General features: G+C 34.0%; 2 protein-coding genes across 2 annotated transcripts; both read left to right on the plus strand.

Annotated features, from left to right (window-relative positions):
• Window positions 1-4,687: 4,687 nt before the first annotated feature.
• On the plus strand, window positions 4,688-7,376 carry LOC120115418 (sedoheptulose-1,7-bisphosphatase, chloroplastic-like). Its single transcript, XM_039136144.1, has 8 exons — window positions 4,688-4,787; window positions 4,880-5,002; window positions 5,088-5,273; window positions 5,360-5,441; window positions 5,528-5,749; window positions 5,833-5,933; window positions 6,101-6,172; window positions 6,991-7,376. Exons 1-8 carry the CDS (start codon window positions 4,689-4,691, stop codon window positions 7,270-7,272), a joined length of 1,167 nt encoding a protein of 388 aa, XP_038992075.1. The 5' UTR covers window position 4,688; the 3' UTR covers window positions 7,273-7,376.
• Window positions 7,377-10,152: 2,776 nt separating this feature from the next.
• LOC120115417 (laccase-22-like) lies at window positions 10,153-13,925 on the plus strand. Its single transcript, XM_039136143.1, has 6 exons — window positions 10,153-10,258; window positions 10,457-10,608; window positions 10,694-10,938; window positions 11,026-11,154; window positions 12,436-13,356; window positions 13,536-13,925. Exons 1-6 carry the CDS (start codon window positions 10,169-10,171, stop codon window positions 13,664-13,666), a joined length of 1,668 nt encoding a protein of 555 aa, XP_038992074.1. The 5' UTR covers window positions 10,153-10,168; the 3' UTR covers window positions 13,667-13,925.
• The last annotated feature ends 7,309 nt before the right edge of the window (window positions 13,926-21,234 follow it).

The following is a 21,234-nucleotide window of genomic DNA, read 5'->3' on the forward strand; positions in this document are numbered from 1 at the left end:
CAGCCAATATTCATCTTCTGTCGGAGGTCCACCAGTAATACCCTCGAATGGAACTACACCAGCAGCAACCAGAGAATTTGAAATCTCAACCGTAGTCATATTAGTAGGGGCTCTGGCAGCTCTCTGAAACATGCGGAATATAGCTCTATTAATGGCATCTTCGTTCATGTCAGTATCCTCATCTCCAGTGATGGGAGGGTCTCTCACAGGAGTAAACTGGTCATCATGAGAAAGGGTCGGATTTACTTGCGGAACAAGAGGATCACGTGGAGACAGCAGATCGTCTATCGTAACAGAAGGTTGAGTGACTCGTCCTCGACCACGGCCACGTCCTGTCCTACGACCTCTAGCAGCACTCATTGTTGGATCTATCAGGCTCTACAGAAAGAATTTGAAACATATGTCAGATTAGCATCAGAGATCTCGAGAGAACTTTAAATCATAAAATAAGGTGACATTTTTTCTTCTTCAAAATTTCTTAAAAATCCAAAGTTTAGGACCCATATACAGTTCGAGTGTTTAAAATCGAAAGCTCTGATACCACCAAATGTAACCCCCCAGACCCGATCTGTAAATTAGACCCAAACCTAAGTGGTCACATATCCCATTCAGAGTTTTTTTTTAAATTCTTAAAATACATTAGATATAATATAGAACAAAATATTAATAATACAGATATATCCAAAACAATAGCAAATACATGTCATCAAACATAACCGAAAAACATATAGAGATATACGTTCGTACAAAATAAGTAGTTGATCTCCCCTGATGCCAAATTTGCTAGCTTACGGTTTATTGTTATCTGAAAAAGGGTAAAAACTACAGAATGAGCTAAAAAGCCCAGTGTGCTCCATACAATATAAAAAACATACAAATAAAATCTTTCAATAAAATCGGTTTATGCAACATGTTTTTATTTTTAAACATGAACACTACCCCCATCCGTTCACATCATAAACGTGTAGGTTCCCCAGAACCATACACCCAACTGCACATGCCATTTAGACCCTGAGCACAAAGTCGAGAAGTTTGCAGATAATCTTCCTTCAACAATACCCCCCAATGACAATATTAAACATGAATGTATTCAAGTGAAAACAATGATTAATCACTTAAAACTTAAAAATGTTTCATACTTGGAAACCATATACAGAAATACGGAAATCAGAATTCAAAACAGTAATATATGGTAATTCAGATGTCAGATAATCAGATTTCAGAAATTGGTATGAAATACCTTAATCCAGAAATTATATTGGAATATACAGTAAATCAGATATCAAATACTTGGTATTCAGATGAATCATTTTAAAACAGTAATGTAATACTGTCAGGAAACACACCTGTAACAGTCTAAGAAATCAGATAGGGAAGCCTACTACTGGGTTTGTCGATCACGCTCTGCTGCAGCGCTAGATCCTACGAATTGGAAAAATCCATATTGGAATCCTAATATAAATAATCTTAATATTTTTTTAAATAATATACGGAAACCTACGGGTAATTCTTGTAGTACGCGGTTCGGGCCGATCTGACGAATGAACAACTCCAGACCTAACTGATCCACGCTCAGGTGAAACACGAGTACCTTCATAAAATATTTTATTGAATCAATTCCTTAACCAAACTCAAATAAATAATCAAAATATTAAAATACTAAGCCTTTTGGGTTCACATGCTCGATTCGGGGATTTCGGGTAAGAATTTGGCAAAACGGACTTTGGAATCAGATTCAGAACGTCGAAAAACATAAAGTATGACCTTCTGAAATTCTGAATTATTGGTCAAAATCAAAGTCAACGGGTTTGACTGACGATTTGGAGACTTTTGTGTTCGAATTTGGTGAAACGGACCCCAAAAACAGATTCGAGACGTTAAAAATGTCAGGATAGATATTCTCGAAAAAGATTAACGGCCATTTAATGGCCGGTCAAAGTTCTGGTCAAAGGTGGTCAAGATATGAACCACCATTTTACGAAAATAGCATCATTTCAAAAAAATTACCAAAATATCACCATTTTCAAAATAATTACTAAAATATCATTTTTTATAAAAAAAATTACGAAATTATTTTAAAAAAATTACAAAAATAGCACCATTTTCCAAATAATTACCAGAATAGCACCCGGTCAACGGTCAACGGGTTGAGTCAACGGGTCGGGTCGGGTTGTAACCGGTCATTTTGACCTTCCCCACGCGCAGTGGCGGCGCGTGGGACGTCTTCCGGTAGCGTATAATTCACCTCCCCACGCACCGCCATCGACGGAGACCAAGGATGACACCGGCAGACTCGGAACGGCACAAGGAACATGATGGTGCGGGAGGTGTTGTAAACGGAGCAACGATCGGCGATTAATTTAAGATTTTCTCGGCGATTGAGCTAAAAAAATCGAGACTTTGACTTGAAATTCACGGTGTTTGGCAGAGTTTCACTTCAATTAATTTAAGGGGTTTGTTCCTCACTCGATGATGAACACGATGGTGTTTTCAAAACGACGATCAGAGGTCGGACGACGTCGGGATCGTGGTTAGAAGTTGGGGCTTGAAAGGAAGAAAACTTGTAAATTTTTGCTTAATAATTCAACCCCCACGCACATCTGATTCTCTAGCCGACACTTTTTTTTGGGTAAATTCAGGGCTTAGTCCCTGAATTTCCTTAAACTCTACAACAACCTACAAGTTTTGAAAACTTTCAATTTAGTCCCCAATTTTCACCAATTACACAATTAAATCCTCAAATTTCAATTAAATATTATTTTCAAATTTCCAGGTTGTTACAAGGCTGCTCCCAACGCCAGGTTGTGAGCAGCTTCCGTGGGAGACCTCCAAATTATGATTTGCCCACCGTGGGACCCGATTCTACGACCTCAAGGTTAAAAACCTTGTGCTCTACCAACTGAGCTGGATAGTCAACTCTGGGATCCACCACTTCAATCATGCACTATAAGGATCCACCACGCACCAATAATGTTGGGAAGACGATATGTCACTGTTTCCTATTTTAAATTATTCTATCTGATCTTAGTGGAGATTTGTTTATCAGTCGAGTTTGATTGTATTTTTCTTCTTTGCTTACTAATTATCTTCTCTAAATTTGATTATTAATGTTATATACTTTCTAATTTGGTTAGTTACAATTGAATTTCAAAATTCATTGAGTTTTCAATGATAAAATGAAATGCTATTATTTTCAAAAAATTTAGATTCAAATAGTTGCTTATATAAGATATGTGTGATGTTAATGATTAAAAAAAGATTCTGAACATATATTATTGTTTAATAACTTGTCACTCCAAACTATTCAAACAAAAAAAAATCAAAACTAATCGCAAGGTATAACAATAGAAGAATAAAATCATTTTTTTCACAAAAAATTATAATATTTTTATAATTAAAAGGAAAGATAAAATTCAAACTATATCAATATCAGTTACCAATTACATGTTTGTACTTAAATTTCTGCTCTAACCAGAAAAAAAAAATGGGGTGTGAAGTTCAAAAGGATGGGTTCTTTGAGTAATTCCAAGCTATGTTGGGTTTGAATTTTCTAGGTAAACCCTAATCCCAAAACCCAATCATACATTTTAGGCTCAAATTATATAGAAAACCCAAATTTTAGTTTCAAAACTTAAATAAAAAGGATAAAATTAAGGTCAAATTATACCATTAGTCCTTATATACTTTGTTTAGTTCATATACTTTAATTTGATCCTTTCTAGTACATGTACTTTTTAAAATTTAGAATTTTGTTTCTAGTTTATTAATTAGGGGTGAGTATTCAATCAAGTCGAGTAAAAAAATTATTGAATCAGTCGAATTGACGAGTTCTATTTTATGATTTAAATTTTATTTGAAATTTTTCGAGTTAAGTTTATAAAATTTGAGTCAAATTGTTTGGGTTTCTCTTCAAATTTAATTGTAATTATTTATAATATTATGATATAAACCAGTTCTAATTAGACGAATATAAGATATACATATATAAAAAATTACAGTAAAAATGATTAGATTGAATAAAATATAAAGTTGATGTACTAAATTAAAATAATAATAAATTAGTTGTAAAAAAAGGAATTAAATTTGCTTAAGTATTCTATAGAGGTAGTGCAGTGTGTGGTTTAAATTTGATAAAAATGGATTTAAAACAAAGAAAGAATTAAATAAATGAGGAAATTATGCAAAGTTAAGGGACTGAATTATAAAAAGAGGAAATTTGATTTCAAAATGAGAAATTGAATATATGTATTCTAAAGTAACTTGGGAGCACATGGGTTCAAATTTGATAAACAACCTATTTAAAATGAATGAATAATTGAATAAATAAGAAAATTAGAATAAATAGCAAAACAATTAAATTTTATTTTTCAGTTTTTCGAATTGATGAAATACAGACTCGATTTAAACTTAAAAACTAACTAATTTGATTTGAGTGAAAAGAGTAAAATCGATTTTTATTTACCTCTATTAAACAAAGCTTCCCATCCCCAAGTTGCAAGTTGCTAAGCCTTTTGCTTATCAAATCAAATATTGGACCTTAGCCACACATTAAATGAGAGAAGCTAATTTTACCATAGCCTAACCCTTTCCTCCGCCACGTGTCACGACGCAGTTAACTGCTTATCTGCAATCTCCCTACTCAAAATCAAATGCTTCTTCTTCTCTTTGAAGAATTCTAAGAGGAAATAATGGAGACTGGTATCACGTGCTATGCTCATGGGATTGTTCTTCCTACTGTCTCCTCTAAGCATTCCACTGCATTAGTATCTCCCTCCTTCACCTCAAGGGTACATAATCATATACATAACATACATACATACATACATGTATGTATATAGCTTTTTTTCTTTGTATTTACCATGGTATATATGTATTGCAGAGCCTTAAATCGAGTTCGCTATTCGGCGAATCGCTGAGGGTTGCTGTGCCGACGTCATCATTGAAGGTTCCGAAGGCAAAGAACACTTCCCTTGTGACAAAATGTGAGATTGGAGACAGTCTGGTATGTTTTCTTATTGGTCGGTGCCGTCTTATGTCTCGGGGTTCAGTTTCGATTTCGAATCGTTTTTTAATACATGGTCTTGTAGGAAGAGTTTCTTTCGAAATCGACATCGGATAAGGGATTGATTAGTTTGATGACGTGCATGGGAGAAGCATTGAGAACAATTGCTTTCAAAGTGAGGACAGCTTCATGTGGAGGCACTGCTTGTGTCAATTCCTTTGGAGATGAGCAGCTTGCTGTTGATATGCTTGCCAACAAGCTTCTTTTCGAGGTTCGAAAATGATATCCTTTCGTCCAAGTGTTCAATGAAATTCTCTAGAAATTAACGGTTTCTCGGTTATTATCTGTAACGTATAGGCCTTGACGTACTCGCACTTCTGCAAGTACGCGTGCTCCGAAGAAATTCCCGAGCTCCAAGACATGGGAGGCCCTGCTGAAGGTCTGCAATTTTTTCCTTTCTAGTTTTCTTAGGGTTCAAGTAAACCTGAAACGTGTGCAACTATAATTGATCACTACATGTAACAGGTGGATTCAGTGTCGCTTTCGATCCGCTCGATGGTTCTAGTATTGTCGATACAAATTTCACCGTAGGTACCATATTTGGGGTCTGGCCGGGTGACAAGTTAACCGGTGTAACAGGACGAGACCAAGTTGCCGCTGCGATGGGAATTTTCGGTCCTCGAACGACATACGTTCTCGCACTTAAGGACGTCCCCGGCACCCATGAATTCCTCCTCCTTGATGAAGGTATTTAGAAGTTGCAAAAGCATTTTATTAATCAAAATTTGCAATCGTGAAAATTGATGTTCTTCAGTGGTGCATTTTATCAGGAAAATGGCAGCATGTGAAGGACACCTATGAGATTGGTGAAGGGAAAATGTTCTCCCCTGGAAACTTGAGAGCCACATTTGACAACCCTGAATATGATAAGGTTCAAATATATTCTTTTATCGAGCGACGTTATTCCAATTCTCCATTTATTTTCTTAAAAATACACGTATGTAACATTCGTGTTCAATACATATTTAAACATGCACTCACATCCGAATTCGAATAACATGTACATAATTTACTAACTTTAACCCTTTAATGAAACAGTTGATCAACTACTATGTGAGAGAGAAATACACACTGAGGTACACCGGTGGAATGGTGCCTGATGTCAACCAGGTATATCCCATGCTTCTCCTATATCCTTTAACTTTCATCCTAAATTATACGCACAAAGCTATTTTTCCTTGTACTCAATTTAAATTACCACTCGGTAAAAAAATTATTAATTGGACTCTTAGAATATTATCTTTTGACCAGCGAAAATTGTCATTGATCATTATAGTATTGACGTGATAATTAATTTTACTGGTATTATTATTCACAATGTTAAAGTGACAGTTCATTATGTTAACATAACGATCTACATGTAAATGATGATGTGATAGATGCGTTTAATTTAATATGTTGAAAGTTTAAGGGTTTAATTTTTTTTCTCTCAGATTTTTTTTAAAAAATCAATTAAATTTCTCTATGACATCATCATTCATATGTGGACTACCACGTGAGCATTTTTTTTTATAACATTGATGTAAATCAAGAGTTCAAGAACCCAGTTTAATGCATTTTTTATGGATGCACAACATTAATAATTTGAGTCAAATATGAAGGCTAAAATACCTCTTAAGCCTAAACTATATTTTTTCCAAGGCTTAAAACACAAAATAGCCTCTGAATTAGATAGATGTGGTCATATTGGCTCATAAATTTGACAAGTTTAGTTAAATTGTTCTTTAAACGTTTTTGGGTGAAATTGTCTCCTGAACTTATAAGTTGTTATAAAAAATTCAAGGATTTAATTGATTAAATTTAACAAAGTTCATGGATTAATTTGATCAAACTTATCAAGTTCAAGGGTCAGTATGTGTTTTAAATCTTTTGTCCAATTTAAATGATTTACTATATGTTTTTCATTTTTCCTATTTTTACCCCTACAGATCATTGTAAAAGAGAAGGGTATATTTACAAATGTGACCTCACCATCTGCCAAGGCCAAGCTGAGACGGTTATTTGAGGTAGCTCCATTGGGGTTCTTGATAGAGAAAGCGGGTGGTCACAGCAGCGACGGTCAACAATCGGTGCTCGACAAAGAGATCACGAACCACGACGATCGAACTCAAGTTGCATACGGTTCGAAGAACGAAATTATCCGGTTCGAAGAAACCCTATACGGATCATCGAGGCTCAGTGCAGGGGTCCCTGTTGGAGCTACTACTTGAACAATAATGTTTCACTTGTTTCCCTTTTGCAAACATCTTATTTTCCTTGTAACCTTAATTATCTCAAAAACTCTTAAGCAATCCCCATATAAAAGTTACAGAAATAGCGGATGAAATGAAATGAAATGAAATGCTTGAATTACTATGATATTCGACTTTCGGATTCGATTTCACAAGATTTTGTTTTTTTGGCACAACCAACCGATAGATTTGAAGTAAAACATCAACGAGGAAGATAAGCTTGAATTGCTAGCGAAAATATTTGAATATTCATGATAAGAAGTAAGATTTTATGTCTAGTGTATGAACCTTAAAGAAGTTATATTAGAAACTTAGAAGGTGTGAAATTAGATTATTAATATAAAGTATAAAAAAATATCTAAATTATATGAAAATTTGAAATTTCCATAGATACGACCGTCCCAATACTGCTATCGATCCATCCCTCTGAACATATAATAAAAAACTTGATGATTGTTCATAAAGGGTCAATTTTGTTAGGATGTCAAGTGCAAACGTTCTTAAAGACAGTGAACAGTCATTATTTAAAGCATTTTGGGGGTCTAAGATGGTGTATTTAATCCTTCATGATATGCTTACCAAAACTATTAATTAATCAGCTGTCAATATCATGGTCGGGTTGTCTTTGAGGCCAAGGATCTCAACCAAAACAAATGAATTCCCCACCTTTAAAACAAGGATCTTGGTCAGATAAATGTGGGGTTTGATATTAATTCAAAAAACTTCAAACAAGGTGAAAAAAGCTATGAGAATTGCTCTTGCAGAAACAAGGGATCTGAATTGGAAATGACTGAAAATTTTAAAACTAACCCAATGCACTCCATCTAATATAAATACATGTCCAATATAATATAATTAAATTCTTTTTAATATATTTGAAGGATCGTATTTAATATAGTCCTCGGATAGATTTTAAGTAGAACATCAATGAGTTGAAGTGCTAGTGGAAATATATGAACACATAATTGAACTTCATGGTTGTTCATAAAGTGTCCATTTTGTTAGGATGTCAAATGCACACATTCTTTAAAAATTAAAAGATAATGGAAAGGCAGTGTGAATCCATCTCAACATTTATTGTTTACGATTTGTCAGACGGAGGAGATGTCAGAATTTCTATGTAACACGAGTTCAAATTTCGATATTATGAATGATGAAAATTATATGGGGAGTGTCGTTTTTATAATAGACTTATATTATAAATCTAGATTAATTTATCAATAAATCAAATTAAACTATCGATTCTTATCAGTGTATTTAATCCTTCATGATAGGCTTATCATAAATTACCAATGGATAAACTATCAATTCTAGTTGTCTTTAAGACCAAGGATTTCAACCTACAAAATGAATTCACCACCTTTAAAACAAGAATCTTTGTAATTTATTAGTGAGATAAATGTGGGGTTTGAAATTAATTAAAAAACTTCAATCAAGTTAAAAAAGATACGAGATTTGAAGAAAAAATAAATAGGCAAGTTGAGCTGTTACAACAAACTGAAAAAGAAGAAGAATAGAGATTTATCAGTAAATTAGTCCTTGAGTTATACCTCAATTCTTAAATTTGGTCCTTAACGTTTTTTTGTTAGAAGTGATACCTGAAATTCTTCTTCTTCTTCTTCTTTTTATTCTCATTTTGCCCCAAAAGTTTATGACTTCAATTAAGGTAGGAACAAATTAATAGTTTAGGTGGCACTTTGGACCCAAAAAACTTCAAGGACCAATCTGAAAATTAGGATATAATTTATGGTGTAATTTAATAATAAATCCAAAAAGCCACATCTTTTAATTTTCTCTCTCTCAAAGTTTCTAGCCAGCTGACTAGGCTATTGATTCATCACGTTTGAAAGCCATTTCTCAACTACAAAAAGGATTATATAGACAATTACCCACCACCACATTTGGCTGTTTCATGCACATGTGCACGTACATTTGTATTCTTCTTGATAGGGATGGAATTAGATTGAGTCAAATTGAGTTTTCGTAATATATATAAATTTTAATAGTATTTAATAAACTAAATTCTTCTAAAAAATATAACATATTTATAATACAACTTTTTGAAATAAGGAATTTTGAGGAAAAAAATATTGATAAAAGTATAAAAGTTAATTTCCTAAGAAAAGAAAGAACTTATACCGTAAGATCAAATTGAATAAATTTTAAAGTTAAGAGAATAAATTGAAAAATACAATATATTTGTTATAAAAAAAGATGAATTGAAGTTACACTTGTATTTTATTTTGGTTGAGAAACATAATGTTCAAATCTAGTAAAAATAAACTTAAAACAAAGAAATATAAATAATTGGGAAAAAAATTTGAGTATTAAATCATAAACAATCAAACTTAGGAAAAAATAAAAATAACATCATTTTAATTTTAATTTTTAGGCTATAATTTAAACTTTACAAACTCAAATATAAATGAGCCCTTGCAATTAATAACATTAACTAATATTAAACTGTATGTGGAAGTGGTAGAGAATCAAAGATATGAACAACTTGGGGACTTGAATGTAGGAGAAAGTAGCATGAAACTAAAAACACCTGTAGTGAAGAAGGAAGAGTTGGAGAAACAAGATATGCATGTTATGCAGATGGGAAGTAAGTTTCAGACACAATTGAGATATCAATCGGTTGACAATGGCAACCTTTGAAAACATGTCATCGCATTTTCTACTTTGTGTAACCTCCAAGAAACCTTTGATTTTCACAAATAAAAACAAACCACTCAGCTTCTTTCATCTCTTCATCATCCACCTAAACAGCTAAAATGACACTGCATCAATGGTATTTTACTGCAAAAAATGCTATAAATGGTGTTTTGCAGACATTGGTTTGTTCTAAACATAGTAGCTGAAAGAGAGAGCAGAAATGATGGGTTCTTGGGTTCAGACATTGTTGTTCATGTCGGTCTTGGTTCCTGCATTGGTTGAGTGTAGGATTCGGCAATACCATTTCGATGTAAGAACTTTTATTCCGTAGTGTGTCATGTTGTCGGTTCTATTTCAGGCTGACAGTCAAGTGGTCTGTCGGTAGAATGATATATGATTCCGGTATGACTATCGGATAGTACCACTAAAGAATACATCATGCCTAAATGTTATCTACGATATTATTCTTATGTCACATGAACTACTAAATGTATTGCATCCGATTCAGGTGGTGTTGAAAAACGAAACGAAGCTTTGCGCCACCAAGACGATTGTGACCGTCAACAGCAAGTTTCCGGGGCCAACTCTTTATGCTCGAGAGGACGACAACGTGCTCGTGAGGGTCACCAATCATGTTCAATACAATGTTACGATCCACTGGTAAGCAAGTTTATCGCAAAGATCCCATGCAACTTAAGTGAGTCTGAAAATTGTAGCTTTGAGAGCATACTTCTTGATGTCTCAGGCATGGAGTCCGGCAGCTTCGAACCTGTTGGTCCGACGGACCGGCATATATCACACAGTGTCCGATTCAACCAGGCCAGAACTTCCTTTACAACTTCACATTAACTGGTCAAAGAGGGACACTTCTTTGGCATGCACATATTTCCTGGTTGAGATCAACCATGTATGGTGCCATTGTTATCTTGCCTAAGAAAGGTGTCCCTTACCCGTTTCCGAAACCCGATAAGGAAAAAGTCATCATATTAGGTTTATTTCGACCTTTTCGGGCATCTCGAAGCTTTTTTTTTACGGGCGTAGAACGTATTTGCGAGACTAATATGCCGATATTTATAGGGGAATGGTGGAAAGCAGATACTGAAGCTGTGGTGAACCAGGCAACGCAAACCGGTTTGCCTCCGAATATATCGGATGCACACACGATTAATGGCCATACGGGACCGGTTCCTAGCTGTTCTTCTGATGGTATTAGAATTAGATGCAAATTTGATCCGAACCCGATTATCCGAATCGATTTACTCGACTCAATACTTAATATTAACCCGAACATGATAATCAAATTTGATCCGATACCCAACCCATACCAGATCCAAAATTTAGTGAAATCGAAATCAACCCGAACCGAAATTAACCCGAACCAAAAGCAACATGAACCGAAATAAATCCAAACTAAATTTTAACCCAATCCGAAAGCAACCCGAGCAGATTGAAATTGATAAAAGTTATTTTCAATAATAAATTAATTTAAATAAAATTGATAATTTATTAAAAATATTAAATTTATAATAAAATAATAAAACGTTTAAGAGAAATATAAAAGTAAGAATTTAATTGTGACATTTAAAACAATAATAAATAAAGTTTACTTATTTTTTTGGTTATAAAAATATTAGATTTATAACAAAAAATAATAGAAAACAACTTAAATAAAAGAAATAATATTAGATTTATAATAAAAATAATATAAAGTTTATTTATGTTACGACTAAAATTTAATAAATAAAGTTATGTATTATTTTTAAAATTTTAATAAAAATATTAAATTTATAATTGGAAATAAAAATTTTATTTCTTTATCATATAGTTCTCATTATAAAATTTTCATACGAGATTAATATAAAATTTTGATAACAAATTCTAACACGTATTATAGGATCGTATTTATGTCAAATTATCTATTTCTCATTTCTAAATGATGGTTTAATTCAAAATACTGAACGATTGATAATTGAAATTAAACTTAAATGATAAAATTAACAAATAAGAAAACATATTTTTACGAGTATATATCAATTATTCTATATATATTTGATTATGACTAGACTCTAACCAATTCAACCTGAATTGGCATGATCTAAAGATTAACATAAACCGAAAATTAACCGATCTATATTGACCCGACCCGAAATCTAATCGATCTGGTATTAACCCAACCCAAAAATCAATCGATCCGAACCGGAAAACAACCGATCCAATAATCATTCGACCCAAAAATTGACCAACCCGATACCCGACCTGATCTGATTCACCGTACACTCGAACTAGATCCGAACCAGAACCAGATCCAAACAAAATTAAACCGAATTTAATCTAGACCCAAAGTTACTCAACCAAAAATGACCCGACCCGAACCATCCGTTTGCCACCTCTAATTAGCATTGGATTCTATATTGTCTCGTGTTCCATTGCATCATAATCATATAATGTTAATCATTTAACAAAGCTGCATAATTTTTGTGAATGCAGATGCATATACTTTACATGTCGAAACAGGAAAGATCTATTTACTTCGGGTTGTAAATGCGGCAGTGAACGATGAACTGTTCTTCAAGATCGCATACCACAATCTGATTGTCGTCGAAGTCGATGCTGCGTACACGAAACCCTTTAAAACCGATACGTTATTTCTCGGTCCAGGACAAACCACAACTGCACTTCTTAAAGCAGATCAGGGCACCGGGAAGTACTTAATAGCTATATCGCCATTCATGGACACCATTGTTGCAGTCGATAACGTGACAGGAACTGGATACATAAGCTACAATCGCAACCTTGCCTTTACACCGACTACCATGGTCAGCATTCCTGCCGTAAATGCAACCCCGGTGACATCGACCTTTTCTAATTCACTTCGAAGCCTTAATTCGAAAGACTATCCAGCCAACGTCCCTTTAACCGTTGATTACTCCCTACTTTTCACCATCGGGGTCGGGATCAACCCTTGTGCCACATGTTTCAATGGTAGCCGAGCCGTAGCGGATATTAACAACGTCTCCTTCGTTATGCCAACCACGGCTCTCCTTCAAGCACATTACTACGGCATAAATGGGGTTTTCACCGATGATTTCCCGGGAAAGCCGTTGATGCCTTTCGATTATACCAAAGCTCCACTGTCCAATCTACAAACAACCAATGGCACCAAGGTATACAGACTAGCCTATAACTCAACAGTTCAACTAGTGATCCAGGGGAACTCTATAATAGCACCCGATAGCCATCCGACACATCTTCATGGATGCAACTTCTTCGTGGTCGGTAGAGGGATTGGAAACTTCGATCCGGAAAAAGATCCATTGGAATTCAATCTGGTCGATCCGGTCGAACGGAACACAGTGAGCGTACCGACTGCAGGGTGGACTGCAATCAGATTCAGAGTAGATAACCCAGGTAATTATTATCAAATCTTATTGATGAAAAAGACATTGCATCTTATATTTTTTCCGTTCTAATCAATAATTCCATAGCAAGCAATGTCTTCTTCATAAACTGTATATAACTTGCTTTAACAACAAGGAATGAAACACGTTCCAAGTTCCAACATCATGTGACTGTCTGTGTCTGTTTAGGGGTCTGGTTTTTCCATTGCCATTTAGAAGTTCATACAACATGGGGACTTAAGATGGCATTCTTGGTGGAGGACGGGAAAGGCCCGAATGAGTCGATCGAACCGCCTCCGAGCGATCTTCCGATGTGCTAAACAAGGTTTCGAGACAGCTTTGAGAATCAAAGTTTGAGGGGTAGTAGGAAGGTAATAAACAGCAGATGATCATCAAAGGATTTGTTTGGTTTTTTTTTTTTTGGTTTTAAAGGATTATTTTAATTTGTAATAATTTGAATATATATATATATATATAGTCTGAGTGTATGCAATGGAAGTAATGGATAAGTGAATGTAGCTATCAGAGTTGTAATCAAAATTGGTGGTGAAATTGAAGATTTGGGAAACTGGAAATCTCTTCATTATCTGAATATTTTTTTACTTGTTTTAATTAATTTAGAATTTTCAGTCTAATGCATGTAGTGGAATTGTGGGAAGGGAAAAATTATTAAAACAAAAAAACAAAAAAAAAACGATCCAGGTAGAACCGAACTTACGACCCTCTGCTTAGAAAATAGACGCTCTACCCACTGAGCTACAGCCGCTTATAACGTTGAAGTTTATTCTATACTTTAATATTGTTTTAACCCTTCCAGGGATAGACACAGAACTCCAACATGATAAATTATAACCCAACCCGACTTTATTGGGTCATATATTTAAAGAAAATATTGGATTTGAGTCGGGTTAAACTTTTTGATTATGAGTTTGGGTCGGATCAAGTTTGTGTTTAGAATGAAAAATACTTAATCTAACTCCGCTCAAAAAAATAATAAAATTATGCCTCATTTATTTAGAGATAATTGCAATAATACTCATTTCTATATCGTTTTTTCAATTTGATCCTCATTTTATCAAGTAAAATTAAAAATTATACATACATACATACATATATATATATATATATATATATATATATATATATATATATATATATATATTTGTGTCGGGTCGAGTAGGGAACGTGTTTTATCTTAAAAGATGGGTCATGTTTAGGGTCGGACAATAATTATAAACCTAGCTCGAATAAGTTTTCAGGTGAAAGGTTTTCGTAACATTTTTTCAAAATAAAAATGATTTTTATTTTTAAGGAAAAATATTTATTTTGAAAAACAAATAACTTTTAAAATCGGAGTCGTCATAGACCTTTGGGTTAGGTAGGTCAAGTAGCTAAAACGTCTTAAAAATAATTTAAATAAATATAAAAATAATATTTAAAACAAAATTTATATGTGTTTACCATAAATTCATTTTTAAGGGATCGGAAGTCGATTATACGTAGGGAAGTATAAGCGCCCCACAATGCCCAAAATTGTTACCTAATCACTTATACATCATCGTGGTAGTAGAATTAAATAGTGCTAGAAATCAAGGGTTATCTAAGGATATATCTTATCGCTTATTAATTAGTTTCAAACTAAAAAAGAATATTCTATATTTTGAGAAGAGATCAAGAGATTTGCACGTCCTCCAACAGGAAGGCTATCCCATATATCTATTCTCTATACGGGAATATTCCTTATTTATTTATTTAGGATCTCATATTAATCATGTATAAAATAAAAAAATGAAGCAACATATAAAAAAAATAAATGCATGGTTATCGTAAAATAATTATCATTTCACCAACGTTTTATTTTATTTAAGGCATTTGATTATTTCCAAGTTCGTTTTCATTCTAACGTCGTATTGAATCGTACTACCTTGATAGGTTGCACTTTCCACGCCCACTCTACGAAATTTGTTCTTGAAAATAGACTCGGGTGCATGTGAAAAATATTATTGAACATGGTTATTATTTAATAAAAATTATTTCAGCAAACTACTTAGAGTGCCTAGGTCATACTAGTATTTGATTAAGATAAGCACGAACGTTAAATAAATAAAATTAATAGACAAAATCAGGATAAGGTTAGATCTACAGGGACCTATTGACAATAATTTCATTTTATTTTATGTAATAATCATCTAATTAATGATCAGAATAAATACATTGCAAATATGTGGGTCTAAAACATGAATATTACATATTTGTTAAATCATGATAAATTAAGGACTAAAGCGTATTAAACCTAAAAATTAAGGGTCAAATTAAATACTCACCCAAAACATACAAAACATGAATAACTGGAATATAAATGGAATAAAATTTAGTGATCGAAATAAAGTGATTAAAATATTGCAGTTGGTGACTAAAATGTAAAGTTACAAAGCTACGGTGGCAGTGGAAATGATTATCCTAAGCGCTAAAATATGCGTCTCATATCCCCTAAACGACACCGTTTCGGCATGGATATATATATATATATATAAACAAGGCCAAAAATGGCCCAAGCCATTCATTTGTTTTCTCTTATTTTTCTTTCCCAAATGGGAAAAACTTTTTCTCTGCCCTCTCACCGAGAGAGGCCGACATCCAACGGCCACCGCTCATCGGAGCACTTCACTATCTCAAACGGTGACAGAATTTCTAGAAACTCAACCCAAAACAATTCTCAATCTCCCCTAAACTAAAAAAAACACCACTCAACCTAGAAATACCCCCACCATCCAAGATCTGATTACATTCGAAAAACAATAGTCGCTTGAGTTTTCCGGTGAACAAAAGTGAGTTCCTTTGGTTGTTCATTTTCTTCTCTCTTTGTTTTGTTCATTATTCTCCTCTCTCCCTCCTTCAAAATCTCTTTTTTTCTCTTTTTTCGAGTGTTGGTTTTTTCAAAATATCTCTCTCGTTGCTCTCCCTTTACCTACTGTGTTGTTGTTTGTTATATAGAAGCCTTGATTTTTGGCTTGATTTTGGTTGTTGCATGCGAATGGAAAAAGAGTATAGGATTTCTCTTTTTGTTTTTTGTTGCTTTTTTCTGACTCTGTGGTTTGTTCGAGCAGAGGGATACGACGGGGACAAAATTAGGTATAGACGACTGTGATTTCATCAAAGTACGGGGTAAAATTTTTACCTCATAGCCATTTCGTCATTCTTTGTGGTGAACGACTGATTTCTCGATGGCAGTTACAGTCTTCGAGAGTCACGGAATCACGAGTAGTCCTTTGACAGGGCAAGTAGATGTGATTCGACGCGTGGAGGCGACGATAAGCTTGGCAGACGAGTTTAACGTAAAACCCTAATCATCATAGATTTAGGACCGTCAGGTCATCTCTAGATCTAACGAAAGAGAGCAAGACGGTGCGAGTGGCTTATATTAAGGTTTGAGAAACCCTAATTAGGGTTAATCTAGACAATTTGATCAGATCCTGATCCAACGGTTGAGAGTGAGGCGGCACTGAACCAAAAGGTGAAAACCCTAGTTCATTTTCATTTCAGTGTGGGCCCTATTTGACTTTCATTTGGGCTTGTAAAAATTTTATTCAATAAAAATTATATTTTTGGATTTTTTTTACTTAATGATAATAATAAATAATAATAATAATAATAAATAACAAATAATAAGAAATAACAAAAAAATGTGATTACAGTTGCCCCTCTTTACTCTTTGCGGTGGAACTGGAATAAAGCAAATATATAAGCACCATTTTCTGGCGTCATTATTAAGTTCTTCTCATTATGAACTCTTCCGCTGAAAATGTTGAACTGACTCCTACAATGGAATTGAGCAACAAGTTCTTCTCATTATGAACTTTTTCTCTGGGAAATGTTGATCCAACTCCTTTTGTGATGGAATCGAGCAACAAACTCTTCTCATTATGAACTTTTTCTCTGGTAAATTCTGATCCAACTCTTTCTATGATGGAATCTAGCTACAAGTTCTTCTTATTATAAACTTATTCTCCAAGAAATTTTTATCAAACTCTTTTTGAGATGGAATCGAGCAACAAGTTCTTCTCATTATGAACTTCTTCTCTGGAAATGTTAATCCAACTTCTTCTGTTATGGAATCGAGAAACAAGTTCTTCTCATTATGAACTTCTTCTCTGGGAAATGTTGATCCAAATCCTTCTGTGATGGAATCGAGCAAAAAGTTCTTCTCATTATGAACTTTTTTCTCTGGGAAATGTTAATCAAACTCCTTCTGTGATGGAACCGAGCAACAAGTTCTTCTCGTTATGAATTTTTTCTCTAGGGAATATTGATCCAACTTCTTTTGTAATGGAATCGAGTAACAGTTGAATGGGTTCTCCTTATTATGAACCTATTCTCTTCAAAAACTTGAATTCTTTGTTTAGGTTCACCATTCACTTTAAATATGAATCGAATCTTTGTCAAATTTCCTGTCAATCATTCAACAATTGACAAAAATTGATGTGTATGCACCTATTTTTGCAAATTCCTAAACATTTATGAATGATGTCAATTTAGTATTACAAGCGTCATTGTCTTATTCTCACTTCATCATCTTTGCTAGAGACTTTGCTTGAATTGTAATCTCTATCTCATTTCATTTCTCAACTTGGGATTAACCTCCTTTGAGTTTCTTATAAGGTCTGACTAGAGATATGATTTGAAATGCACGGAATCGTCATCAATTTATCACCCCTTCTAAAATTCAGGCTATTATGTCACATACTGCCATACAATTCTATCCATAAGTGTCGTCACGATGGTCTGCTTTGGATTCCCCGCACTTAAAGGTCAACTCAAAGTAATACCAATAAATTTTTTGTTTTAATTTAGGTTATGCTAGACTAATAATAAGATACTAAAAAATGAATGACTCTGAAATTTGAATTGATAAAATCTGGAAATTTACAAAGTCATGAAAATCAACAAAATATGAGAAGAAATCTAGAAATAAAACACAGATGCCCTAAGGATCTCTAGCACGAGTGTTCTTGAACCAATCACTTTGATACAATTTAGAGCACTAAGGTGGGCCTCTGTCTGAGAGATCTCAAAGTTAAGAAGACGTTTGTAGATGTGAAGCTTCTCTTGAACCACCGGGCATTTCGAGATGGTTTATTTGTCTGATGCCTAATATCAAAACACATTTGAGCCGCCTTTTCAGGTTTTCTGCTCAAATCCTTTCTTTGGTTTCAAGACATACTTTATGACTTTTTAACTTGAACACACCTTTTCCATTCTCAATTTTCTTCTTCTTTTTTCTTTTATTTTTCATTTTTTTCTTTCTTATCTTTTTAGCGTAATATTTCTTAACAGAGTCTGGGTTTATCAGATTCTTCAACAAATTTCCATCTATTTTTGCCAAGATCAATGCTCCTCTAAAAAAAGGCCTTTTTGACAACGTATGACTTTTCCCAATTAGGCATCCAATTCCCACATAAGTCCTTATGAATAGGCAAAATATTCTTAAGCACGAGACCACCCTCTTGGAATTCTCTCAGGTGAACCTTCTTTTCATAAATTCACATAATCTTTTTCTGATACATTTGTCCATGGCATATGGCCTTTAACCTCTTTTCTTCAATGAAATTTAATTGATCAAATCGAGCTTGAACCCATTCAGCTTCCTCCAGCTCCACCTCTTTCAAGATTTGAAGTGATGAAATTTCAACTTCGATAGGTATGACTGCTTCCATTCCATATGCCAAGGAGAAAGGTGTTGCCCCCGTTGATGTACGCATAATAGTCTGATACCCGTAAAGGAAAAAGAGTAATTTCTCATGCTAATCCTTGTAAGTTTTGGTGGTCTTTGTGATAATCATTTTGATGTTTTTATTTGTTGCTTCTACTTCCCTATTCATCAGTGGACGGTAGGTTACTGAGTTGACATGCTTTATCTTGAACTGTGCATAGAGTTCATCCATCATCTTGTTGTTCAGATTGGTAGCATTATCTGTGATGATCCTCTTTGGAAACACATATCGACAGATTATCTCCTTTAAAAACGTACAAGCGAAAGATCTTATGATGTTGGAATAAGAAACAACCTCTACCTACTTAGTGAAATAAAAAATTTCCATTAAGATAAAGCGATACCCATTTGAGGCTTTTGGTGTGATTGCCCCAATAATGTCCATACCCCACATAGAGAATGGCCATGGGGTGGTCATGACATGCAAAGGTTGAGGCAGTACATGAATTTTATCTACATATATTTGGCCCTTTTGGCATCTTCTTACATGCTCAATGTAATTTGTTTGTATTGTGGCCCAATAGTACCCATATTTCATAATCTTTATGGCCATAGATAGACCATTCACATGTGTCTCACATATTCCACCATGCACTTGTTCTATAATATTTTTTGCTTCTTTAGAGTCCACACATCTCAACATGACTTGATCACTGCCTCTTATGTATAGAATTTCTCCATCTATGACATACATGACTGTCATTCTTCTGAGTGTTCTTTTATCTATATCTGATGCATTATGGGGATATATTAATATTTGATATATTGCAGGATATCGTAATACCATAGGTAGTTGTATGTCTCTTCTTCTATGTTGTAACAATGTGTTGGGGTTTCATATACTTGCATCATGATTAACATTATATCAGTTTTTTTTATTTGCTTTAAATATAACAACCAGTGTGACCAAGGCATCAACCATTTGATTATCCTCTCAGAGGAGATAATTAAAAGTGATCTATTCATAATTCTTTATTAGTTCAAGGACCAGATTTCAGTATTCAACTAGCTTCGAATCCTTTATCTCTAACTCTCATTGTAGTTGATATACTACTAATGAGGAGTCTCATTACACCTTGAGCACATTAATTTTTCTTTCCAAAGCTACTTTCAGCGACACACGCCTCATATTCTGCCACATTTTTGGTGTAAAAGAATTCCATTCTACTTGTAAAAAGATAGTATATACCTTTTGGTGAGATTATAACTACCCAAATTCCTCGTCTTAAAGCATTAGAGGCTCAATCAAATAAAGCTTCTAGGAAAACGCTTTCTTCTTCAGTTGAGATGTACATCAGATCCTCATCGGGGAAGTTAAAGTTTAGGAACTCATAGTCTTCTGAGGCATGACTTGCAAGAAAGTTTGTTGTGGCACGTCCTTTTATTATTTTTTGGTTGAAATACACGAAATCAAATTCAGATAACAACATTTGTCATCTTGTCATTCTGTCATTTAGAGCTGGTGACTCCATCAAGAACTTTAGAGGATTGAGTCTAGATATCAACCACTTTGTATGATATAATATATATTTCTTAAGCCTTTTGGTAACCCATACCAAAGCACAACACAACTTCTGAATTGACAAGTATCATATTTCACAATCAGTGAAATTCTTGCTTAGTTAATAAATGACTCTTTCTTTTTTTCTGGACTCTTTCTTTTTTTCTGGACTCATCATGTTGTCCCAATACCAAAGCACAACATAACTTCTGAATTGACAAGTATCATATTTCACAATCAGTGAACTTCTTGCTTAGATAATAAATGGCTCTTTTTTTCTTCCGGACTCATCATGTTGTCCCAATACACATCTCATTAAGTTCTTGAAGACTGGCAGGTAAAGAATTAACGATATATCGGGAACTGGTGCCACTAAGATCAAAGTATAAGATAAATATTTCTTAATAACTTCCAAGGTTTCTTGGCACTCATCATTCCACACTTAGGGGTTGTTCTTTCGAACTAACCTGAACATTGTATCACATTTATCGGTCAACTGAGAAATAAACTGTGATATATAACTAGTCTTTCTAGGAAACCTCAAACTTCTTTTTACATACGAGATAGTGGGAGTTCTTGAATTGTCTTCACTTTATCTGGATCTATTTCAATTCCCC

Source organism: Hibiscus syriacus, unplaced genomic scaffold, assembly GCF_006381635.1.
Source record: "Hibiscus syriacus cultivar Baekdansim isolate YM2019G1 unplaced genomic scaffold, ASM638163v2 tig00110264_pilon, whole genome shotgun sequence".
NCBI lineage: Eukaryota > Viridiplantae > Streptophyta > Magnoliopsida > Malvales > Malvaceae > Hibiscus > Hibiscus syriacus.